At 38.3% G+C, this 27360-nt stretch overlaps 1 protein-coding gene across 2 annotated transcripts in view; it reads right to left on the bottom strand.

Moving 5' to 3' along the window:
- Positions 1-25992, bottom strand: part of LOC148080124 (interleukin-1 receptor accessory protein-like 1) — a 222193-nt gene extending 196201 nt beyond the window's left edge. For both annotated transcript variants that reach the window (XM_087791680.1, XM_087791681.1), the window contains exons 1-2: positions 25604-25992; positions 9934-10028 (exon numbers count right to left, since the gene is read on the bottom strand). In XM_087791680.1, the coding sequence (XP_087647806.1) occupies positions 9934-10015 (82 nt within the window). In that variant the 5' untranslated portion in view covers positions 10016-10028; positions 25604-25992. The remainder of the gene's footprint in view (positions 1-9933; positions 10029-25603) is intronic.
- Between the last annotated feature and the right edge of the window lie 1368 nt (positions 25993-27360).

Here is a 27360-nt window from a genome sequence, read left to right as displayed (position 1 = left end):
CTGACTAACTCACATGTTTCAAATGTTGAAGTCTTCCTCTCCAAGATGCAGTGAAATCCTCATCATGACGATATTCTGAAGTTACTACTTTATAAAGTTCTCCCCCGTCTGAAATTGTGAACGGGATGTTACGAGAGTGGAGTCCATTATGACGTAATAATGGTCTTCACTCGTCCTCCAGCCAACTGTAATCACACCCACTTTGTTTATGCAACGAGTCCCTTGGAGGTAGAGACTTATGGGATTGATGACCACTATGATTAAACAATCACAGCACGGTGGGTGTGGTTATGGTAAACCAGATTTAATCTCCAAAAAAAGAAAAGCATTTTCAGTGGGCGGGGCTTAAGCACATTTTCTAATGTAAATATTTCAATGGAAAGACAGTTTTGTACAAACAGACACATACTGATGATACACTAGAGGTCCAACATATATTTAAGACACACATAAATCAACACATATGTTGACCTTTAAGTAACATAACTATGAAAGGACTACTACTTTTTTATAGTTTATTCATTTAAACTATAAAAAGTATGCTGCTCCGCTTCCACACAAATCCACACCTCCACTTACAAATCTCAAACTTGATGGATTGGCAGCACTTGTAATAGGATGCTACCCATAAAAGCCCCTCCTACGTTCTCGAAATAAACCTGGATAACAAATCCTGTCTTAGAGACGCCTTCAAACAGAAGCGTTTCCAAAAATAAGAGTTGATTTTACATATGATGGCAGGCCGTCCCTGAAGAAGGTGACAGGCATTTCCTTGTGTTTACGCTGTCTTTCCAAGCGATGCAGCGGGTGAGCAATGAGGCCAGTGGAAGACGATGCTTCTCATAAATCAGCTGATTGATCGTCATGCATCCTGCATTGATGTCTGTGGTGTGTGTCTCCAAACATCCATAGCACCCTGTTGTCAAGAGGAGTGTATGTAGCATGCATGTCTGTAGCTCTCTCTCTCTCTCTCTCTCTCTCTCTCTCTCTCTTTCTCCAGCAGGGAAAGGGAAAACAACTCCATGTGGCAAGCCATTTAATTTCTAATACCGTGAGAGTGATCAATCTCCTCGCTATGAACGGGTCGCCACAGTGGAGGCGATTACTCAACGTTTGTGGCAGGTATGTGGTATTGACCGAGGGAGGGTGAACTACGTACCTGCACAGATTTGTGTGCGCCTGTGTGTGAGATGGAGAGGTCGCCCCCCTATTTATTCATTTTTGCTTGCCAATTGTTTTTAGCGTTCAAGCAGGGGGTGTTTGGATCATCGGTGGGGAGGGGGGAGGTTATGTAATAACCATCAAACAGCGGTTGATGAAATCTTAAAGGTGAATTGCAATAATGGACATTCAAGGGTTGACAGGAACCTAAGGGTCACTAAACAAGTGGATGCGGAAACCAAATATGTTTAAGTTAAAAAGCATCAATGGAACGACGTAACTTTAATGTATCCTGTTTATGGAAGGAAGCGTAGATGAGGGGCCGGTATAGCAAATTATGAATGAGCGTGTTTGAGTCTACCTAAAGCTCAAGTTTACAGTCAACTTTACCGAAAGTAAACTGTGATCCACCAACATTATTCATGCAGTTACAAAGCCAAAAATCTAAAAAAAACAAAAAGCATATTGTGCTTGCTTTAGAAGAGACGTATTTCAGGAGACAGAGGGATGGTTCAAAGGGTTATGTCCAATTAAAAAAACCAACTTATTTTTTAAATAAATTGAACCCATTAAAATAAACATTTGCCGCCTGATTCACACTTGAATAAGCTGAACGCATCACAGAAGTTTTAGCAAGAATGTACATTTATCAAGTTTAAGATTCATATACGATCTTATCAACACTTAAAACCTTAAAGTTAATACCGAGACAGAAAGTCACCATGGCAACATATGTACGGAAGAGCTTGTGCGTTCTTACAAGATGACTAACACGCCAAATCATCACGGAGTCTGGTTGCCTGGCATTGGATTTTTTTATTTTAGAGTGGGTGGTAGTCATTTGTTGATGAAACTCTAGCATTTTTTGACAGACCACTAGATTGCGCGCTTAAATATGTGCTTTTGAAAAGCTACGGTATTAAACTGAGAGCGCCAACTTCAGAGTTCTAAAACATCCCAGACGCTCCCTGAAACTCAGCCCATCAGTTGTAGACATACTTGGTTGGATTCAATCTATTATTTCTATCCTAATATGTTGTTTAGCAATGTAAGGAAGGAAGTAATATTTGTACGGCTGGATAATTTTGTGATTCTCTTGGTAAAATTGCTTTTACTTTTCTTTAGGTTAGCTTTTGGAGACAAATACAAACATTAAAGGTGTCGGATGTGTAGTTTCACTACTACATTTAAATCGTTTTTCACTTTGCCATCCTTGCTTCCAGTGTAAAGAATCAACCATATGTTGTTTAGACAGATATTCCTAAAGGAACCTTCCCAAGAGATTTTAAAAACATTACCATCCATCCATCTATCAAATGTATGCTTACGATGCTATTATGAAATGAACAATAGTTGGTGTTAAATGCAAAGACAAATCATCCTTACTGGAGTAAGCGGAGCCCCAGGGTTATGCTGGTGGTGATTAATCATGGCACTATGTTGAGAGCAAGACAAGGGACCACACACTGGTACCGTTCAGCAGCTTCCTCAAATAACACATTCGGAAGCAGAGAAAACTTCAAGTGTAAATAAAGTCTCAATCTGAGATTAAAACAAAAGTACTCTGGGTTTTGAAAATATCATCAGGTCAGTTTGCTTGTGGTCAAAAAGCACTGACAAGTCTTTGTATGAATCAAGTATATATAAGGTACATTTGTACAGCTTCTGTGAGCAGTTATGTCGCAGTGATGAATAGTTGCTGTAAACAAACTGTGTCACTGAGACCTTGGCTCCCATCAAAGTGAGGCTGCAATCAGGTCTCCATGAGCATTTATCCATCAACACTACAGTGTGTCTGTTAAAACATATCCGTCCCTCCCTATACTGACATCTACACAATTTTAGAGCCATCTTTAGACTGCTGGTTAAAACAGAAAAAATAACAATGAAATACTGCAAGTATAAATAACAATATGGTATCCAAACAAATCAGTTTATTGAAATGCAAGATGAGAAAACATTTAAAGTGCAAACAGATTACACTAAAGCATGAAAAAGAGGGGGAAATGAAATGAAAGGTATTTCTAATGTCTCTTCCTGTTTTCTTCCGCTTTGGGGTTGGGGTCGGTGGGGAGGGTGGCAGCTTCAGCAGTGAGGTCCAGACTTATCTCTCCCCAGTGACACCAGACACAGTGTCGCACAAAAACACTTACAATGATGAAGACTAATGAAGTTCAGTTTTCCCTGCCTGGATGGGGGTCACCGGGGCCTCCCCCCTGGAGACAGGCTCAATTAAAAGGTACGTGACCAACGTTGGGGTATAAACCAATATTTATTTGATCTGTCTAGAGTTCAATGATTGTAAATTGATGAGTAAATTACTAAATATTGATCAACCAAATTTAACTTATCATGGTGGTCCATGTTTTGACAAACAAACTAACCAATCATAACATTGTGCATGGCTTCAGACTGAATGCCAACACTTGCATTTTGAGACCGAATAAGCGGACAATCTGAGTAAATCCTGCATCCTCTCAAGTACATTTATAAACTGCTGCAGCCAAACATGAAGTGGTAGCAATGAAAAGAAGTTTGGAATAGTGAATATTCCCCAGGTTAAAGAGTTCAACTATTTTGGGGTTTTGTTCAACAGTGTGAGAAAGATGGAGCTCAAGATGAACAGGCAGATCAGTGCAGCGCCCTCAGTCATAAGGTCCGTCGTTGTCTGTTGGGTTAACAAAGTCAAAGCTCTTGATTTACCTGTCAATCTAGGTGGCTTCTCGCATACATGGTCAGTAACTTTAGGTTGTGAATGAGTAATCTCTGCAAACTGCCTTAACTCTCTCTTAGACATTAAGAGCTCAATAATTTGGGTGATCTTAAAGTAACACCACTGACACTCCACAACCGGAGAGGCTGGTGGATGATACCTATGACCCATGACGAAGTTATATGTCTAGCTCACCCATTTGGCCTCTGTATTCTCCCGGATAAATTGAAAAAGGTCTTTAGGGAGCAATACGTCTTTGCCCTGCCTACAACCCAAATACTTTTTTTTTGCTTAATTTATGTGTTTTTTTAATACAAGATATGAAAAATATCCGGTTTCCAATACATTTATTTATAAAATAAAAACATTCAAAAAAGCAAAGGTGAGATTGTTAAGCTGAAGAGAACTAGACACAGATTTACATTGACAAGGTTGACCTGGAAATGGTTGATCTCACACTCACACGAGCATGATGCTGGAAGAGTAATCAGGTCAATATCGTTGTTGTGACGTGAAGCAGCGGAATGAGAACGCAAGAGAGCTCGGTGAGGGATATTTTTCACCCTGTTCCACCATTAGTAAATGGCTTCCCTGTCGAGCATACTTTAGTTTCAAAAATACTCCTGGTTGTTGTTTTTTTTTTGTCATCCTAAATTGCTCTATTGGGGGAATATCAGGATTTTTCTCGCAAGGCAACAGTTCAATTAATTTACTTCATCAGCCAAAAAAAGGACTGTAGACCTCAACTCTCCAGGACAACAGACCTCCTAACCTCATCCCTAAGAGATATGACCTGGTCTTTCTTTCAGAACTGTGAGCTTTTCCTTTGAGCTCTGCTTCTTCATCAGCGCAGACGTCTAAAAAGGTTTAGCAAAGATCGGAGTTTAAATCTCGTGCACACAAATTCAACTAACCCGATCTGCAGCAGGAGTTGAGCATCCCAGGGATATAAATGGTGGAACCACTTCTCATGATAACACTAAAATCACTATTAGAACGTTTCAAAGATTTGATGAACAATGGGTTATTTAACAGCGGATTCATTTGTGGGAGCAGCTAGCTACGTCTTCTGCTGTTGCACTACAGGGAGAAGCAAATCACTGTTAAGTGCTTGCTGAAGGCCAACTGTTATATCACTGTCTCTTTTCCCACGCAGATTTTCTAAGTGAGAAAAGGGACAAATCTACAGTTACATCGCTCTAGTTCTGGAATCTTTTGAAACTTTCTGCCTCTTGACCTTGAACAGGCTCACAACCACAACAAACATGGGGACTTTATCAACACTCTCTGGTTCATATACACCTACTAGTTTTAGATGTTCTTCTCGATATAAGGAAAGGAATTACAAAATGAAGGACTACATCATGCACAGTAAAACAAATCCAAACTCTGCTAGATGTGCTGTGTTAAGCAAAAAACATGCAATTGTTCACCCGAGCGATCAGACAGCATCAGCATCTCTAACAAAAGAGGAGGCAGCGAGGACAATTGCATATATTTTCCTTCATTTGCCATCGGAGGATTAGTACCGTGGTTATGCTGTGCATGTTTATTTTATCTTTTCCCATTCCTACATGTGCACACAGAGCACGAGTCAAAGACTTGTGTTTGCAATTCAATCATCTACAGATAATAGCTGTACACAAGGAGCTCTGTGCAGGGGGTTTCCACAGTGTGTGTTTTTCTCCGAGAGAACTGTATAAGAGTGTGTGTGCGCGCAGCAGAAGGAAGCAGGCGAGATAGTGGATTCATTGTGCCCGAGGGAGTCAATCAAGGCCTTTAATTCCCCTTAATGGGCAGACACTTGCAGGTTTGATTGCACCTTTGATCCTGGAAATTCACTGAACTGCAGAAACAGCAAATCAGGATTCCCATTTGATTCACCACTTGTTTCAAGAATTTGAAAGATCAATGTTGGATCTTAATATTCCGTTTTAAGAAGCATTCACATAAAACGTTTTTGGAAAACGGTTCACATGTGTTTGACCCCCAGACTGGCACCAAAAAAAGAGCAACGTTTAAACTTACATTGAAGCGACTCATCCCTTTTTTCTTTTATGAACAGTGTGTGAGTTCACTTAATCACATTATTCTTGTGTAACAAGGCATTTCCGTTAGTTGTACGCCGACGTTTGTACTTTATTGTGATAATGCAAATTATTTTACAACTTTATTGACACTGAACTTTTATGGTAGCGATTGAGTGAAAGTCTAGCTGATTGGATCGATTCTGTTTAATATTTTACATTACTTGAACGATCCCATCAACTTTAACTACTTTATTTGACGAATATCAAATAAAAACCAATCCCATTCTAAAAATAAAACCAGCTTAAATTCCCGGCATGTGAACAAATCAAAACCTTGGGTGTGTCCCAAATTGCACTTACACATATTTTCAGTGCACAAGTGTGTCCCAATGAGCAGTGTGCGAAAATGTAGTGCGCAATGAGCACTCAAATAGTGCATTCAAATGGCGAAACAAATGAAGTGTGGATCAATGTACACTTTCCACCCTTAACCGAGTCATTTGCGGTAAGTGTGTAGCGGCACGGTTTGATTTCAGGCAGAACTACAAGTCGAAAATTTGCCCTATGGACAAGTACATGCACTGTCTTAAAGTGCACTGTAAACCAGTTTACTTGGAGAAGTATATTGATGGTTTATGACCAAAATGTTCCTTTATATCTCAAAAGAAAGAAGGAGGATTGCACAGGTAGACAGTTGGTGAGACAGCAGTCTTTCCCGTTGAGTTTTAACATGAATTTATTATTTTCCTGGAAGTAGACTAAACATTAGCTTTATGCAAAGTAGTGGGATTTTTGTCTCTGCTATATCAATATAGTTTGTATTCAATCTTAGTAAAAGGAGATAAACCTAATGGGATAGAGTTTTCAACCTTGCCAAATCTTGGACACCCAAACACAGGAACAAAGCGAACAATCAAAAATTACACAGAAAAACACATGGGTCCTGTCTTGGTTTTAACATTTGCTTTAGAGAACACCCATTGAGTCCCTCATCTGACAAAAGTGAGGACCTATTTTGCTCCAACCTTGGTCTTCATTTTGATCAGTGATGACATGTGCACTTTACAAACTATTATCTATTTAATTCGATCATAATGAAAAGGCCATCTATTGAGGCCACATTTGAAATGAATAAAGAAATAAAAGCGATATAAATGGGTACATCAGACCTTGATCATGACATTTGTCACAAATATGTTCTTTGCCATGACATGTGATGACAAATTTGACATAAAGAAATTGTCTCCTGCAGGCAGCTACACAAAAAGTGCAACAAATCCAAACGTACATGCAAATACAAAAAGGACACCACCCTCTGAGCTTCACGCTTCTATAATAATAAAAGCTCAAACTCAGCCCTAAGCAAAGGCACTTTAGCATGCGACGGTTTCTAATGAAGCCGTACCATCCAGGAGAGAAAGAACAAAGGAGACGGCGGACTGCGTGGGATACAGCGTACATTTATCAGTGGACAAGTTTCAAATCCTTGCCCCAGGCGATGGCTCATGGTGCGTCCCAGAAGACAGCCCACAGGGACTCGTGTTATGAAAGCAGAAAACACTTTTGATGAGCCAAAGGCAATTCCTGCACCTGAGTCTAATATGCATGGCTGAAAGAGGAACCAGCAGCCTCTGGATACAAAAAGTAATGTCTTTGTATTTTGCCAAAGCCTTTCCAAATCATCATTACAGTTTCTTTACGGGGAAATGGATTTGTTTTGAAGCTTAAAACGGCCTTCAATTGCATTCCAAAGACTCAGGACAACTCCAGTTATTCATATTTGAAAGTACATGTGAACTGTGATGCAACACAACAACGTCTAATTTGTGTGGCTCTCCTTATACAGGGAACGTCATCCTTCCAGTCGTAGAAAAATAAAAATGGACCGTTATTCCAAGGTTTCCACGGAAAAGTCAGCTCAATGGAATGGACATTTCTCAAGGTCACACTTCTTAGCACCAAAGTATGCCTTTGTGTCCCTGTTCTCCATGGTAGCTCAGCAAGGAAAGAGAGCCAGAAAAGAAAAAAAAAACAGAAATAAGGATTTTTCACTTCAGAGACTGTAAAATTGCAAAATGCCGAACTGCTTTCTCCCCACTCCAGCTGCCGAAACGTATGGGTTTAGACGGGAAGGTCTACTGAGTACAAGCCAGTTGCTTCTAGTAGTGTTCACACAAATTACAAATCAATGCCGATCCTCTTTACTTCCCTTGCCAAAAGACTTAGTCAAGCTATAGTGTCCTTCAGCGTACTTAAATCCTCTGTAGCGAAAGAGAATCTACCACAGCAATAGGAAAAACAAAACATAATACAGACGTATATTTTACTTTTTTGATCATGTAGAGAACCTTTATTACAAACTATAATTATCATAAAATTTTAACTATTAACACAGACCCAAGGTCATACTCAAGAGATCCTCACTTGATTAAACTATGCACATATTTGCAAACATCCTATTGGATAATTAATGCAAAATTGATCATTTTTCTCACCACCAAAATATAACAAATGACAAGGTTATTCCATTAATACATTTTATATTTCTTTGCTAGCATTGGTGTATTCCAAGATGACATTGCCAGGACTCATCAGGCTCAAACATGTAAAAAACGAAATGGTTCAAGGAGCAGGAGACATTGTTTTTACACATGAATAGGCCACCACCGAGCACAGACCTTAACCCCATTGAGACTCTCTGGAATGTGCTGGCGTCGCACACAGAACTGACTCATCATCAACACAAGGTGAAAAATGAATGCAGCAATGGATGGAATCAGATCTTCTGGCACCGAAGAGAAGGACAATGAAACAAAGCAACAGCGAATATGTGTCTTAATAAAGGTTGGGTACAGATACCTGGTACTATAATACCTCTTGTTCTGTCAGATTGTTGTGCCTCATTAAGGTTTAGGTGTCATTTGCTCTGATAACTCATGGCAGTAATTCACAGCATACACTCCTTGCAAATTCACGCCATCTCATGCAAACACAATTCTCCTCATCCTTGTAGGACGAAGTGCATTGTTAGAGAAGGACGATCAAAATTTTTATACATCCTTTACCCACCGCTTCGAACAACCTTTCAAAAAGACTAGTTTTTTTTACTGGTATTGGAATAAACTGCAATACCAACAACTAACAAAGACTGTTCACTGAAAATGTGATATTTTTTTGGTGGGCAGGGAATGTAGTTCATGTTGTGTCATTGGCATGTTTTCTATATGACCTTTACAACCCAATTTGAATACATATACAAAAATAGAAAATACGCTTTTGACATTGTAAAAATTAAAACCTCAAAACTATTGGGATGTCAAAAAACCCAACCCATAACTTTAATTCAGGATAAGAAGTATTACTGAATAAGTCTAGATTGATAGTTTCACATAACCTTTATTTAGTTACTTTGTCTTTCAGCCTTTTATATACTTTTCTCAGATAGTATAAATAACCCATATTTTCAGCTTTACAGCTTTAAAAAAAAAAAAAAAAAGTTTTTCTATTACCTAAAAATAAATAACCCAAGTCGTAATTTCTGGCCTCTTGAAATGAAATTACTTGCCAATAATACATTGACGCCCATGTTTACGAATAAATGAATCATGGTTAAACAAGGATGGATTCCGAATTCAATAGATAATTAGCTGGATAAGAAAGTTTTCGATGCCCCCCTTGGCAGTAAAAACTTTTTTTGGTAGGTCATTACATTACCTTTCTGAATATAAGCTATACGTTGTGTGTTATTTTACCTTTTGTATATCTGAAATAGTGAAAAGGGGGATTTCTGAAGGTCCAAAGTGTTATAATATATGCCAGTTTAACAATGGAATATAAATAAAAAGTGGAATGTGCTCAAAATTGGAACTTATTTATATTTGTATCCATCATGTCATTGAGGAATTGTAAATCTTTATAAAAGTTTCACGAAAAGGCCAGCACGGAATATAATACTGCATTGCAGAAGTCTTGCACAAGTCCATAAAAAGTGATACAAACTCCAAGGAAAAGTAAAGTAGTTCTTCTTACCTGAGCCTCTCTTGGAAACCACTTTCACACAATGGACCCCGACAGCATGGAGCAGAATCAGAAAAGGAATGGGGGCTCTCATTGTTTTACCCGTCCTACAAGCAAACAAAAGCTGCCGTTATTATCTTCTCACAACAGCACAACACAAAAAAAAACATCAAAGGAAAAAAAATCGAGGATGCTTGATTGGAGCTTGAACAACTGTGAGACTGAAAACCATGTTCTCGTCCGCTGTATTTATACCTACTCAGGGAGAGGCTGTATAATCGGCGTGAGGTTGTTGTTTGTGAAACAAATGTCACGACACATTTCCAGCAAGGTAAACCTGACTTTGCAGAATGGTCAACCAACCATAGCATATTCAAGCTCTCGCCATGATCACGGTGACATAATGAGGTGCTCACTACCCAGAGATATCTCTGTCAACACATTTCATTGAAATGATTCATCAAATGTAGGCACGGAAAACACAGGTTTACTTCAGCATTACCGTTGACCAACCATGGTCAAGAGGTTGAGCTGGTAATCCTTGCTTGACTGCTGGAGAAACGTAAACATAAACAAGCCAGTATGTTCATGTTATGAGGTTCTTCCACTTGCATAGTAACCCTAACTATTGATTATGATATTTATAAAATTACTAAAAAATGTAATTATAAGACTTGTGGTAAGTCCTGCAAGAGTCTTATGGGAATCACATCATCCCATTAAAAGAAACCACCCTGGCGATGCTATCATCATTGTCCTTGAAAATGGGGAATGCAATTCCACCAGCAAACTTTTCTTAGTAAAAAGTGAATTTTATTTGAACTCTGACATACAATTTGTAATTATAGGAACCAGAAATACCCCCAAATAGTTATGTGTCTGTGTCATGTCTTTTTGAGGGTTCCCAGTTCCCCTCATTTTCTAGAGAATGTACAAAAGGCATTTCTGCCACAATGATGCTTCACATCGACCCCACAAGAAATCCATTGAGGGGAAACTCTGAAAGCCACAATAACCCTTGAAACACTCCCAAGCATGCAAAAATGGCCGAGAGCCAAGGATGCCAACATCGGCGTGTTCCACTTGTCAAAGGCTTTTTGTCGTCAGCCTGAGCTCTCTGCAACTTTTGCTCCCACCAAGAGAGTGACACACCACTTCAGGAAAATCTTATCTTTTTAATTAGTTTCTACCAGTTTGGTGCAAGTCTGCAATATTTGCATGAATCACAAGCCTTGTTCTTCTGTAGAGGCACAGAGGAAACAACACCCTAATCTTACAGCGATCAGCTTAGCGACGTTGTAAATTGCTTGATGAGCGGCCATTTTTGCTGAAAAGGTCAAAATGTTCTGGTGCAAGGAAAATTCATGTTTATAGTTTGAGGGCGTCTCCACTTACAGCAAGAGCAATATTTTCTCCAAGTACCTTGTTTTACGATTAGAATTGTTCAATTCTTCTGATTAAATGTGTTATTTTACCGTTTAGACTTTGTTCTAGTATTTTAGATATGAAATGTATTGGGTTGTGTGTAAATAGGCTCTTCGCCAGGACTGCCTTGAAAAAGAGAATTGTGGATCTCAACTTAAGTTAAGTGTAGCATTGGGGCAGGCAGTGAGACAAAATGGATACAATAAAACATTTCACAGCAAACTTGAATTAAACTGAAATAAAAACGCCATCAAAAACAATATAATTTTAATTAACATCATGAACGAGATGAAGATAAGTGTGCCGACAAAAAGGTCAAACTATTATCATCTATTGTCCCCCTTAAAGTGTTAGTTCACCCAATATTCAAACTTCACTCATTTCTACTCACGTTCATTTCGACTAAGGGTTGGGATTATTTTCAGAGTCAGTAATTTGTTCCTTTTTAAAGTTATAGACATATATAAATACAAGCAACTGCAGCTTATTTGTCTTGGTCTTAATTTTCTCCAAAAAGACAGTTCAAAAGAAATGCAAGTGATAAAGACAGGAAGTACTTTGGGTAAATATCGCAAACACTTCCTGTCCATATCTGTTGTTATTCTTTAAACTGATGCTACTAACAAGCTTCAAATATTGACTAACTTTGGCTTTTCGAACAATTCCTCTCGCCAAGGTTTAAATACTAGATGGACATTATAGATAAGCAGGTAGTTAGATGGTAGTGGTGAAGTGTGTCTTTTCTGGAGAAAGATAAAAAAACTGGACATGAGAGTGAGTAAAAAATGAGTGGAGTTTGAATTATCCGTGAACTATCACTTTAATTTATAGAGCAATTCTCTGCTAAAATAATCTTATTATCATACAAGATTCATGTGAATATAGTCATTCATGTTGTCGTGTTCTGTGAGACGACACATATTTTGGTAAAAATCTAAACCACCAGACATTACCCGAGAAGGATATGATGTCCTGTTGAATGAGAATTATCAGGATGACATTGTCATCTAATGTGGTCACTCAAGCATTAAAGATAGATTTGCTGAACCAAAACTAAGAAAATGGCAGATGTTAGAAATAGGGATGCAACAATCCATCTTTTATGGTCCACGTACTGATACAGAAACCTTTGAGTATCACCCGATATCGATTCAATACCTGTGTTAAAATATTAACTTTCTTGCGCTTCTGTGAGCCAATGCAAAGGTTATGCATTGAACAAAAGTACAAATGACTACTTATGGAACTACAAAGTTCGTATTCGAATTCAGTTGGATTCGGAACATAAAAAGACAGTTTGTTTTCAAATATAGTACAAAGTAACAAAGAGTTTGAAAATGTGAAAAGTTACGCAACAAAACACATTTTTAGATTATTATTGTTATTTGTTATACCTTCGCAAATACAAATGTCTGATGAAATTAAGTAAATGCAATTTTAGGAAATATGTTTCACTTCCTGTCTGATTGTTTGTGTCACATTTTAAAATGTAGTAAGAGAAGCAAACAAAAGCATTTGTAAGCTTGGCAATATCTTCCATTTTAAATCAGTTTCTCATCCTCAGAGGACTTCACACTTGTGTTGACTTTTCATGTGTTAAAACGGTCCTTGGGGTTGTTTTACCCTGGCTGTGTACTACAAAAGTTTCAGGCAACGCAAAGCTGAAATTCTATTACTTGACATTCAAAGCTGCTTTGGAGACCACACATTTTCACTCTGCTGGCCTACCACCATTGAGAACTCGTTATTTTGTTTTCTGGCCACAAAAAAAAAAAAAACTGAAAAAAAGATCAAGGAGTCAAATCCGAGAAGATCTCAACCTCCATTCTTAGAAGAAAAAGATTTCCTGGAATAACAAAAAGATATTAAAAGGAAAACTATGAGAGATACATCTCACACATGTCAACATCTTCCAAAAGACATGGTTGTAGGAAAATGTGACAATGCTCCCAGTCCTTTTTAAAATAAAAGCCTTTGTTTAACTTATTTATCAGGGCATAAAAGAAAAGCTTGGAGTGATTAGCCAGAATGTGCAAAAAAAAAAAAAGTTTTTGTCATCGTGTCAATCTCATATTGTGTCCTTGTTGAAAGACAAACTTGTTAAGTCACCTCAGTGTCTGATTGTCATTCTCTTTCTGTACATCCTCTTCAAGCATCTACCTTTCCGACAGTCTTTCTTTTCCACCAGATTCATTTCAAAATTCAATTACTTGGGAGGGAGTTTCATCTAAAGAAATGAGGCACTTGCCAAATACTTTCAGGTCCAAGTGCTTACCTGGAGAAACGTTTCTAAAATAAATAACATGATAACAGAGGCTGTATATAGAGATGGTGTTTTTAAAGCTATTCCCTCTGTCACCTCCGCCATTCACAGGGGAAGCACTCAGTTTTGAGGACCTGCTCGAAGATATTTTTGAGAAAACATTTTGCCTCATGGAAAGGAATCTAAATTGACAGACATGAGGTGATAACACACGTCCTGTTTCCTCTGTTTACTCTGAGTTTACAAAGCTTAGATTTTCATTCATTATATATATACTGTATATATATATTTATATATATTTTTTTTTTATTGGAGTCAAGTAAACTATCATTTCTATTAAATCGTTTAATCATGGTAAGAAAACTCCATACGATAGATGTTGAATAGGTAGAGAATCAGATGTTGTTTTAGCTCATAAAAAGATCTATACATTTTTTTGTTGTAGCAAATTGTTGGCATCATATGTAAGATGGAACAAAACCTTGAGTATTTGTTTTGTCAGTCAAGTATTATACAATTCCTTCCATGTCAAACAATGACTGACTGAGTCAGTTGTTTTCAGAATATTTCTACCACTACCCATTGTGGCTCTGTACTTCTTGACCTGTGGAGATAAAATGTTGCTTAAATCATATTACCTTGGGTATCCCTAGAACGTCATGTTCCACGAAAGTGAAAAACTGTAGTTCATATACAAGGATCCTAAAATTTGGTTTTGGAGAACAGGGTTAACTTTAATTATGTAGCATCTCTTGCAGAACCAACAAGACAAGTTTCTGGGCACAAAGTGTCAATATTTGCAAAAAAAAAACATCCATCTTTTCCCACTGTGTTTGTTGCAAGTCCTCTCAAGCACAATCGTGTTAGAAGATCTTATTGTATTTGATTCTTCAAAATTGACTTTGGGAACATTTAAGATTACAATTTATTGGGTTATGAATTGGCCCTATTTGTTTTATAAAATACAAATATTTAGGTTGCTTGTATAAAGGCTACGCTGATGGGAAATCCAGTGTGTAGAACAAGGTTGATCATCAATGTGGAGTTGGATTTTTTTTTTTTTAAGTAGTTGCCAAAAATAGTTCCGTTAACATCAAGATTGTGTTCCGCTTGACATGAATATAAATAAACAGGGCTTATTTTCTGATATTTCAGAATAAGAAGACAACAGCATAGCACACAGAGGAGAGGCAAGAGGAAAAATGAATGAATGGGCAAAGAACGGGATCAGGCACAGAAGGCAAGATCATGAGATGGAGCTGAACGGCAGGGTATCAAAGCTATAACAACAGCAAGCTCATGCAGTGGGGACATCTGGCTTTTTAGAGCTCTCTAAAAATGGCGAGACAGCTTGTTGAATGTGAATTTTTCCGAAAGGCACACATGTCACTTTCTACTGATTCTATCTCAATGGATGAGTAAAAGGAAGGAAGGAACTTTGTAATCAATAGCGTGGAGAGAATGTTTTACCAATCCAAGGTTTGAATGCTGCCCTGTAGGAGTCTAAATCTCACCACCCAGTAAACCCGACTGACATTTCTGAACGCTTCTAAAAAATACTTTCCGAACCATCTGTAACAGTTATTTTGCGCTATTTGAATAGTTCAACTCCTTTTGGTTTAATCTTAAAATAAGCACAGACTTTCCCTCGAAGACATTTGAAAGGATGCGTCAGTCTGGAGGCTTTTTTTTTGCTCCGTTTCTTTAACGTCTATTTCACAGATCTCAGCTGTGTCTAATTATTGTAACACTGAACAAAACCCAGACGTTTTTTTTATTCCAGGGAAATTAACATTAAAATGCCCAACTGGCACCAAAAAGTCGCCATTTTCAAGTAAATCACATTCAGCTTCATCTGGACAGCTTGTGTCAATCAAATTGAGCTGAAAGGATGGGAAAAGCATGCCGTTCCAGAGCACTCAAATGGTATTTCTAAAGTTACAAAGAGGGGAAAAACACTGACTAAAAGTTTAAACCCTGCGTCAAGTTTTCCAGGGTTTCTTACTGAACTACAGCTGACCTCCTTCCACTTGGATATAGGAAGCAGCTCAGTGAAGATACTGTTCCTGGACTTTTCTAGCGTCCATCCAGCCCACCCTTCTTCAGGGCATTGTGACTCAGATGCATGTCGACCCTGGCCTGGTCTCCTGGATCTCTTACTGATCGACCACAGTGTGCTATGCAGTAGAGGAGCACCTCAGGGGACAGTATTGGCCCCTCTCCTACACTTCAGACTTCTGCTACAACTCAGAGCTGAGTCTCGTCCAGAAGTATGCTGATGACACTGCCATTATTGGATGCATCAGGGACAACTGCGAGGACGAGTACAGGAGTTTGATACGTGACTTTGTGGACTGGAGCGAGAGAAACCACTTCCAGCTGAACACCTCAAAGACCAAGGTGACTTTAGGAGGTCGAGGAAAAAGCCACATCCAGTGGGGTGGGAATGTGTCCAAGAGGACTCTGTGGTTGGCATGAAGTGACAGTTGCTGGAGGAGATCACTGGACAAAGTACTGTCCATCGTGGATGATGACAGTCATCCTCTGAACACTGTCATCAGTGAGCAAAGAAGCAGATGGAGCACGAATGATTCTTCCCAGATGCAAAACTAATAGACTCAGGGACTCATTAATTCCTTGTGCTATTAGATCAGGGGTGGGCAATTAAAATTCTTCAAGAGCCACATTCAATTCTGTGAATGTTGTTAGGGCCTGTCCAGCAAAAAGAAAGATGAGAAAATCCCTAAAAAAAAAGGACATTCGCCATTAGGCCGTTACATTTATTAAGCTAAATAAGCTGCCATTTTATTCTTTTATATACTGTATGTTGGTTATGTATGTTGTATGTTTTTTCAAAACATTTCTTCAACTAGCTTTACAACTTTTTTTTGAGGGATGTATATATACATTACACACAAAAAGGAGAGAAAAAGTAAATAAGTGTTATGTGAAAATGTAAATGAATAATAAATACAAAATACACTTGTTAAAGTCATTAGAACCATTTATACATGATCATACTTTGACATTACAGGGGCCACATAAATACAGTCGAAGGGCCGCATGTGGCCCCCGGGCCGCACTTGGCCCAGGTCTGTATTAGATTGTATAATTCTGAGTTTGGGAGCAGGAGTGGAGAGCAAAGATGATTCTATTCTATGTTGACCTTTGTTTCCTTTTTTTTGTGTTATTTTTCTTTGATCTATGTCTATTAAACTTGGATTTTTTGATACACATAGGGAAAAATAAACTTTTTTGTAAATAGAAATGCATGTTGAAGATTCAAACCATGTCTGAATGATGGATTGATCAGGAATACTGAAAAGACTTGGTGACAATAAAACTAATGCATCACATCGCAGCGGATTCTCTTTTCGAAAAGGGCACACCAGCAAATACCAGTACAGATTGAACTCGTGCACACCGAAGAAGCAGCCAGATTATATTGATCGACTGGTAGGAATGTTTCTGACACAAACAGTAGTAACCAGATTGAAGATTTTCAAGATGGCGGCGCACATTAGTGCAGAGGCTTCTTGATTTCCTGGTTCGACAGCAAGTAACAGCAGGATTCTGGATTCTATTTTTAACAGAACGCACATATGAAGGACGGCTCAAAGTTCAAGTCAGTTTTGACAGAACTCCTTAGACTGCAGATTGACTATCCTGAGGACATCAGCCTGGTGATGTTCAGATTAAAGACAAGATCAAACAAATATTGTAAGCAAAATGAGACAAAGCATACAAAGACAAAGGAGACCAAAGAGGGCTGAAGCTAAAAGTTAGCGGGCGTCTTTTCAACAACCAGCAACCTGGTTAAGCAACTTGCCAGCCTCAGCCTTCAAGGTCAATGATCTTCTCTGCGCGGACTGAAAGCTTCTTCTAGGAATACTACCATCCTGCTCCTGTTGTATTGCTGGCATTCCAAGACTTTTGCCCATTCACATTGAATGGAAATTAAAATATTCCTTGACAACAATGTTTTGTTTATCATTTTGTTTTTGGTGTCATAATTTCCAAAATAAGAAAATTAAACAAGTATTTGTTTATATAGTCCTGATATAAATTTGCATTCACATCCAAACTCACATGGCAAAGCCCCTCATGCAGGTCATCTCACTGACAATTTAGCGCCAAAAGTATACTGACAAACGGAAACTCAAAGTCTGTTACATTTGACTAAATTAAGCCCGAAAATTATTCTGCCAGAACTTTACTATGACGAAGTGCATTTATTTGAATTTCACGTTATTGTATTAAGAAATGTAGATTTGATTATACAGTAATGTTGGACACATTTTGCATTCTTTTAGAACAGATCTGGGCACCGTTTAAAAAACATCCCTTCTGGCCAGTTCTTTTATAAGTTACCATTTTGACAGTTATATACAGGATATAAATTGAAGAGCAGTAGTTTTCAAACACAAATCTGCAGAGAAAAAAGCACACAACAAAGTGTTACATGAAAGTTTGTGTGAGCAGAGTTTAGGCTTCGATATACTTGAAAAACTAAAAAAGATAGATGCAATAATAATTGTTTTTAAAAAATCTGACAAAGAGAAAAATATCTAGCAAAAGCCTAACAATATGTGCTTATATCATAAGTTTAAAACATGGATTCTTGTTATGGTCACACTATTGAATGCTTTGACAAAAGTAATTTGGTCTTTTGTTTATATATTGATACCATTATTCCTCCTCCTATGTACAAAAAGGACTTGAATAAAGTGTTGTGATCACAATTCAAACAAAGGACAAACAGAATCTCCTTACGGGCCAAGGCCAGCGGACATTATGTAGTTACTTGTGAGGGCTCAACTATTTGATGCAAATAAGCTCTCGCACAATAACAGACGTCTGGCAGCCCCAATGCTAGGCAGCCAGATTCAATATTGGGGGACAAGGAGAGCAGCGTCCGCAGGCCCTTCTCGTAAAGTAGCCCATAAATCACGAACCCTGTTGAGAGCTGATGTGTACAGTTCTGCTCCAGCGGGAAGGGAGGGAGAGCAGTTTACAAGCTTTTGATACAACGCAGCCGCACAGGGTGTCACACTGTCACCATAGAAATAATCATTTTCCAAACTGGACATTTCATTATGAATCAAATTCCTTAATTAATTGAAAGAAAACTTTTTCTGTCTATAACCAAGAAAATACTGTCAATTAATTAGTTTAGGCCAATTTAGCACCTGCTCACCGAGGTATCAAAGTTTCCGGACTATAAGCCACAACTCTAACATAAAAATAGGTCTATGGAATTTTACAGCCTCCAAGAGGTAAGCCAGGTGGACTAGACATTGGGATTAATGAGACTATAGTTTCCCGACGTGACACAATGTCGAAGTTGTTTATGTTTTTTCCCTTTTTTAACAATTTAATTGCGTATTGTAAACACTGCCATGACGTTAAACTCTCAGAGAAATTAGGATATGATGCTTTTAAAGATGATCTTTCTGTCTGTCAAAAATGGAAGAGGATGCACCTAAACTTGCCATCAATGATGAGTTGTTGGAGACGGCAGCGTAAAAAAGCTTTCAGTTGAAATAAAAGCAATGCATGAACTTGATAAACACCATTTCGGTAGGTTCATTACTTTTTTTTACCCAACTGTTTAACTGCCGTGTCACAGGCTTTGTTTTTAATAAGGCATTTATTAACTTTAAAAGTTTATGTTTACCATGTTTTTGTGAAATGATTTCATGTTAAAACACCCGTGGCTTATAGACGATGCAGTTTTAAAGTTGTGCTCTAAGTCCAGGAATTACACCATTTCCAAAAGTTTACCTTCTGTAAGTCCCCAGAAAAAAATGCTCACACTCTTTATTTTTTTAACCCTTGTGTTAACTTATGGGTCAAGGTGACCCCTTATGTCTAAATGTCTTTGTGGTATCCTTTATTTTGTCTCTGGGTTAAGGTGAACAGAAAACACAAGGATTGTAATGTTCATTCCTCTATGTTGATGTTTTTTTCAGGGTGATTTAAACATTTGTAAACATGTGTTTCCCTCAGTTCGTTCATTATTTTAAGTGTGTTGTGGGTAACTCACTTTACTCCTCCAGTCAGTCCGCTCTTCAGCCCTTCTTTTGAGACTAAGTAGTTTTTTGCACATTTCTTATTCCTCGCCAAACGTACACACTGTCACAACAAAGCCTTCATGAATGAGTAAGCACAGTTCCGGGGGAAAGGAGAAAGGGAAATGGGAGGAAAAATTGCTCATTTTACTTCCCCTGGCATGCAATTTCCATCCTCTATCCACATCTCTGTAAAAGCTATCTAAAACACATCAACTTCATCTTCCGGGGCAGAATGGGCCTCAAAGGATCTCCTCAATACACGCCACTACGGCACCATGGCGGTGGAGAAAGGATAAAAATGAAGATTCTCTCCCTTACTTATGGCAGTGGGGCGCTTGTTCCAGACAATAAAAAAGTACTGTAGAGGAGTAATTGATCACTTCTCAAACGGCTGTTTCATCAGACGAAGTACAACACACGGATTTCCTCGCCTCCTCTACTTCATTTTGGCGGAGCTACAAATGGCCAGTGCAACGTTTTCAGCCCAAGGGCAGGAGCTGCAGTCAGCTAGAGTTCTTGTATTTCCAGTTGTTACAAATAAGAGGAATAGTGCACTTGACTCTGGTCAACTTCATGCTGCAGTCAGCAGCACAACTACACATTACAGTTGTTTAAATGAGGGCACTATTTATGTGTTAATAGAAATCTTGTTTAAATGTTGTCATAGTTGGTCAAATCATACATTTTTTAGTTCCTAAAAATTTCCTAAAATCAAATTTCCATTGAATACGTTTGCAAGTTATAGCTTTGCAATATGTTTTGGTACACACCAGACTTTCAGTGGTCGGTACCTTACACCTGAAGCAAAAAGATTGATCTCTGTGGCACAACTTCTCTGGAGTTTAAAGGACTGCACTGATTTGCTGGAGTTCGTCCATAGCAAAAAATATGAGCAAACATTGGACAGATTCTCTAACAGATCTTAAACCGTTGACCTCACAAAGAAACTAAAAGTACTAGTATCAAAAAACAAGGCCCTGTACGAACCTTTTGAATTAATAAAGAATAGAGAAGAAGTTGCCACATGTTTTTTTATATAAAAAAAATATATATGCAACAATCTCTCATTTTATTTAATTTAAAGGTCAAACTTTTACTTTATAAAAGGACTAGCTAAGATACCTGGTATTGCCCGGGTAAGTTATCTACATTGGTTTGCTTGTGTTATCTCAGGGTCAAGGTGACCCTGAGGCCCAAAAACAAATGTTATTGTTTTATCCCTTCTGTTGCTTCTGGGTCAAGGCTAACAATCTCCACCACTTTGCATGTATTTCTAGGAGCCAGGGAGGTAGTTTACCTTGAACCAGAGACAACACAAGGGATACCACTAACACATTTCGGTTTTTTTAGGCCTTCAGGTCTCCCTGAGCCTGGGAGAACACAATGGTTTAGTAAGGATCTAATAAAAAGGGGAAACTACTATAATAAAAATGACAAACATAAACAATAAAAGAGAAAAATAACCGAAAAAAGCTCTGCAGTGAAATGGGGAGGAAAGAAAGAAGAAAATACTGGCAGATTTATAGGCTTTAAAAATGTGCTACTAGGAGCAGATTTCATAGATATCATCTTATTAATAGTATCAAACGTGTTTTTTCAAAGTTGGAGCCATTTCAATTATTATGGGGGGTGATCTAAAACATGAAAAATGAAATAATTGTAAATAAACCTAAAGAAATAATGAATCTTCTGTAAAGTGTCTGATGTTAAAATAAAAAACTGTTCCAAGTGAGACAATCGGGAAATATGTATAAAGTATTTTATTTGAAAATGTAGTAATTGAATTAATGTATTCCACCACCGCCAGATGATCTCCATGATTCCACATGGCTGTTCATTCTACGCTGGCAGCAACAACAATAAATTGCCGGGGAATCAGATCAATGACCAATAATTGTGATGGCGAAAATAAAGAACGAGGCACAGAGAGGGAAGAACCCCATCTTCACAAGAAATGGATTTTGAAAGAGATTTAACAGAGTGTGTGTCTGTTATGCATGTCGTCTATAGATTCTCTGATCCCAACAATCAATAACTGCACAAAAAGATGGAGGTCACACATTTGCCACAATTTCACACGGTCACAGACATTTTCACTTCCACAGTCTTATTCATTTTATTTAATCCCCATGATTGAGGTGCCACCAGTAGACGAGCGCGCTCGCTTTCAAGCTCACAAATCTTTGACAATTGCCTCAATCGCTTCTCGCAGAGCCAATACAGCAGTGCGCGGCAACACTTATGTTCCTCCGTATTCACTAGCTATTTCACTTGAAAGCCTTTCGCTGTCCGCCCCTTGATTGCAAAATCAAGACGTATAGGAATCTGTCACGGCTCCCGGAAAATTAAAAGTATCAATCAAGTTAAACAGGGGAAGCAGGTTGGGAAGTCGTTGACCTGGAAGCAAGATCTGTTGGGGTAAAAGTACTTGAGCAGGTTAAGAAATAAATATTGTAAACGTCAGTTTCCATCACTACAAAACCAAAAAGTGATTAATTATTAAGAAAAGAGAGGCAGATAGAAAGGAAGAGCAGTGGCAAAAGAAGGACCAACTGGTGATGTAGTTCTCCAGACTTGTCTCAAGATTCGACTGGTCTTGTCTTAGTCAGACAGTCCATGGCAGGGAAACCTTTTCCTCAACCAGGTGTCGTAGCAGTGTACTGTAAGTGTAAGGTCATTTGCAGTCTTGTGTAGCATGTTTCAGCTAAAACCTTACTGGTTAAACAGTGCATGGTTGATCTGTTAGAACAATAACCAGCACCACTCTGGCCATTTGAGGACCAGTTTGCCCATCCCTGGTCAATGGTCTGGCTCTCGGGTTCTCATCCTAATTCATTGGCATTGCCCACTCTACAAATACCAACTAAACCTCCGACATGATGCTAATGTTCTTAAACCCTTGTTTCATCTCAAGGTCGAGGTGACCCAAAGGCCCCCCAAAAAAATGTGTTTTGTGGTGTGCCTTGTGTTGCCACTGGATCAAGGTGAACGACCTCCCTATAAACCTTGGCCCTGAGAAAACACTAGCTGATCAAGTTCTTGAAAATGTGTGTGTACCATTTTGTTTTCTTTAGGGAATTTCTGGTAGTCCTACACAAAGAGTTACAACTTATCTATAACGAGGGTCTCAAACCCTTCCTAGAAGGGCCGAGATGATGCATGTTTTGGACCCAACCCGTCAAGCTCATATAGTTTCAAACCCATCAGGACAATTCAGTTGATTGTCAGTTAGGTGCATTAATGAATAAAGAAAACAATAATAAAATAAACATTCATCATATATCAAGGACATTGAAGGTGAATGCTACACATAATTTGTTATTAAGCAAAAGAATAGCAGTAAAAAAAACTAAAACATATACATATATTTAGCACTATCCATTTAGTCGCCCATTAGGGAAAGTTCAATTTCCTTGGCTAAGTCATTTAACTTATTTAATGAAATCCACCCAAGGAATCACCACATTACTATTTCAGCACACATTATCGAACAATGTAGATGCAACAAAAGAATATACTCTTGTTTAAATAACCATCCAACACAATTAAACTACCTATATCTCACCAGAGGACCCAAACACAAGCTGGCATTACTAAATAAATTTAAAAAAAAAACTCTTGCAGGCCTGATGAGAGTTGTGGCCTTTTTTATATTTATATCTAGCTTCAACGTAGGTACTCAAGGCCTCCCAAGTTCAGTTAAAGAAGATGTACAAACGAATGGATCCTGTAGTACCCTTGAACCTCTCAGAGATGAGCTGGCCACTACTTTTCTTCTCAGGAAATTCAGCAGCAATGGACTAGCCACTCCTGCGAGCTGGAGGAATGGTGACTAGCTGGACATGGGTATGGTGGTAGAAAGCGAACAAGAAAATGTCACTGTCAGAGATGAGCGACTTGCTTCGACTCATTACTACCTGTCCACAAAGTTTGCTCTTCACCTCAAGTTTTGAAAAAAAATAAAAAATTAAAGAACTCCAAAACTTGGTATATCCCAGCTGGAAAAAAACAAGCTTGCTGTCTCTCTCCCCTCCACACTGCTTTCACTCATCCTTTATTTCTTATACCTGGACAAAGAAGCTTCAAACCATCAAGTCTCACCCTAACCAATCAACCAACCGATTTTTTTTTTTTTTAAAGTCCTTTCAACCAATTCAATGGAGAAACATAAACCAGCATAGTTTAAAGTCTGATATCACTGTGTTGTGCGTATCGACTTCTTGAAGGGTCAACATTACATTATAGCAATATTTAGTATATCTTAGGGCTTAATAACTCAAAACATATATATAATCATTCATTTTCTACAACTATATCACAGGAAGCCAGTCTGTCGCAGGGCACACAAAGACAGACAACCATTCACACACACATTCATATCAATGGACTCTCAATCAACCTCTGTGTGTTTTTTGGACCGTGGGAGGAAACCGGAGTGCCTGGAGTAAACCCTTGCAAACACAGGGAGAACATATAAAATCCATAAATCCAAAAAGATCTAAAAGTAAGTAACAGAATTTTCGAAATGGATTCTGAGAGAAACTGGCAGCCAATGAAGAGTAAAAAAGGATCGGGGAAATGTGAGTTCTTCTACTAGAGCCATTTTGAATTCTTGCTGAAGATTTTTGTATATGTGTATATATATATATATATATATATTCTATTATGTAATAAAAAATAATAAATTTGAGGGGAAAAAAAGGTATATAAAAGAGAATAAAAATCACTCCTAACATTAGAGGATGAATACTTTAGGAAAATTAATAACCCACATCCATGTATCTACTGGCCAGTTTGACATAGTGCAAAGAATTTCGATTAAAGTCTTGGTTTAGTCTATATGACAACAAGTATACAAGTAGAGGTTTTCCCAAGCACAACAAATAAAGTAGAAGGAATACTCTCATTAGACTTTACTTTCATGCCATGATTAATAATTGAATAGTGAAGGTCGTCGACACCAGTTGAGTGATCACTGAAGCAATCTGGCGACACGAGCAAAACTCAAGTAGAATTTAAAAAAAGAAAAAAAAGAGAGATAGAAACGGTAGATGACATAATCTCTGTCTAAATCAATTTCTGGGAGAGAGCACTCGACGCGGTTCAATATGTAGCTGCAGGGCTTCCGTTAAGTGGCCGCTGCCTCTTACCAATTAATTCATGGCGTTTGCTGCTGCAGCTCAAAGAGAACCCCCAGATGTACACCAGTGGACATTTCTTGGATGGTATCTCCCCATATCAGTGTTGGAAGTAATACATCTTTCTTACAAATCAACCTGGTTACACTAACATGAGTATATCCAATTGTAACCCACTTTTTCTATTCCATATGTAACAGTTATTTCGTAAAGTGAAGCTTCCACTTCAACATGAAGACATCATCATATGGACACTTGAATCCTCCTGATGATCCACATAAGCAGAGTCAACAGGACTTGAACGCACCCTCTGTTGGGTGACTATGGAGTTGCTTTTTCCAAGTCGAGATTAGCGCACGATTCCACGGAATATGTTCCGAGAAGCGCTTCCCCGTCCATCTGGAGGGGAAGTGCACGATGGGAAAACACTCGCAAAAACAAGACAGAGGGAGACGCAGAGAGGGCTGACTCGCCAAGCCATCACTCAGCAGAAATGATTTCAAGTAACTCTTCCCAGGCGCGTGCACATGCACACGCACACGCGCGCAACCCCCAAATAATGACTAAATTAAACGCAATTAGCATGAATTTTTAAATATGTTTGCACCATTTCTGATCGCTTTTTTCTCTCTCGACTCGACTCACTGCAGCTTTTGCACACCACACGACTGCACAACTGGCTCCGCGAGGATTAAAATGCGCATCCAAATGTCGCATCTGGATCCTATGGAGACGCCAAAGAAGTGACTCTGGAACTTCAAAGATATTTCAGCAAAACTTACCAGCAAACTGTTTTTCGTGTATGAAGCCCTCTGCTCTCTACTTCAGAGAGTCCATGAGAATCTGTTCCTCAGCAGCAGTCATGAAAAAAGAGAAATCCAAATAACTAAATAAACCCCCAAAAAAAGGAAAGCATCGATGGTGAAATTACATATTGCCTCCGTAAGGATTGATCAAATCGTCACTTCGTTCAAAAAAAAATGATGCAGGGATGGATCAATGAAGGATATATTTGGAGATGGGAATGATCATTCCAGGGAAGCAGGTGCGCACGGCCGCGAGGCTTGTGCGGCGGCGAGCGGTGGGTTTGCTTTTTTTTTATTTTACGAGACACGATCCGTCCGCCGATTTCCCCCCAAAAAAGTGTGGTCCGGTGAAAAGAAAAAAAGAGACACCGGATCCCGATCTCTCCCTCCTCTGTCCCCCCTTTTGATATGAGTGATGCTGTGGCAACGGTGGGCGCGTCAAGACGCCAGAAACACCACAAGCAGACGGGAAATGGAGACGCGACTTCACAATAAAACGCGCTCGCGAACCCCTGACGCGGGGATCAAAACCTAAAAGAAACACTCCGTTCTTTGAGTTTAAATATCCTTTATATGGTGGGTGTTTGAATTAAATTCCAGATTGAGAATCAATCGCATAAATTCAACGCGATCGCGTTTTTTCTTGGTGTTGTTTAAACTGTATCTTATTTTGAAAAAAGCATTTGCTCATTCATGCTTACTTTAATGATTTCAATCTGTAGGTCTTGTATAGTCTGCTGCAATGCAAAGATATTTTCATGTGAAATTTTAGCAATAAAAGTTTAATGTCTTCGAGAAAACACATTTACACTAATTGATCAACACAAATGTATAGCTAGTTGTTTATTTTAAAAAAGCACACAAAGAAAATACATTGGTTAATCAATCAGTATTATTTATATCCTTAAATGAATCATATTAAGGGTATAGATCGAGTGTTCTACATTGATTTCTTATTTCATTATTCATTTATTTTCAGAAAATATTTGACTTTAGACTCTTTTTATCTTTCAGCTTTTCTCAAAACTTGCATTTCTAGATTCAGAGTCAGATACGATCAGAATCAGAAATCTTTTATTGCCAGGGACATATCATAGTGATGACAGGTCAGAACAAAATTATGAAATAAAAAAATGAAAAAAAAATGCTTAAAATTAAATAATATTCATGATCCAGACAGCAGACGGGTAGAACGAGTTCTGGAACCAGGATGTTCTGGTCCGAATAATAATTTCTACTCATGTTAACATAAGGAAAAAAAAAGAACTGTGGTTTGTGCTGCTTTTGTTGTTGCAGAAGCTGATCCCTGAATGTTTAATTGATGGTATAATTATCCAACAAAGTGTTTCACGCCACAGTCTGAGCATTCACTGACAAAACCTACGATGAACTCCTTTAATCGCCATTGTAATAAAAAAAAAAGATCCTTACCCTCTTTTCAGCACATCATTATGTAAGTGTACGATGCATCTTTCTTTTCCAGAGTGCATCATTAGCTGTGTCAGACCTAATTGGAACAGAATGAAACTTCAAACTGCTGTGAAGTTGAAGTACATCTCTATTGTGTCAGCTACTGTAGTCAGAGCTGTAAAACAGACTTCATGATGAGATTTTTAATTTCAAAAAGAATATCAGGGTGCTTTGTAAGGCCATCAAAGCTGCTCCCAAAATCAAAATGAGCTAAAAAATGATCATAAATTCACAGTCAAACATTCAATCTACGATTTGAAATC

The sequence above is a fragment of the Callionymus lyra genome, chromosome 5 (genome assembly GCF_982586985.1).
Source record: "Callionymus lyra chromosome 5, fCalLyr1.hap1.1, whole genome shotgun sequence".
NCBI lineage: Eukaryota > Metazoa > Chordata > Actinopteri > Syngnathiformes > Callionymidae > Callionymus > Callionymus lyra.
The sequence above is the reverse complement of the archived record's forward strand: the minus strand, read 5'-3'. Positions and strand labels throughout refer to the sequence as shown.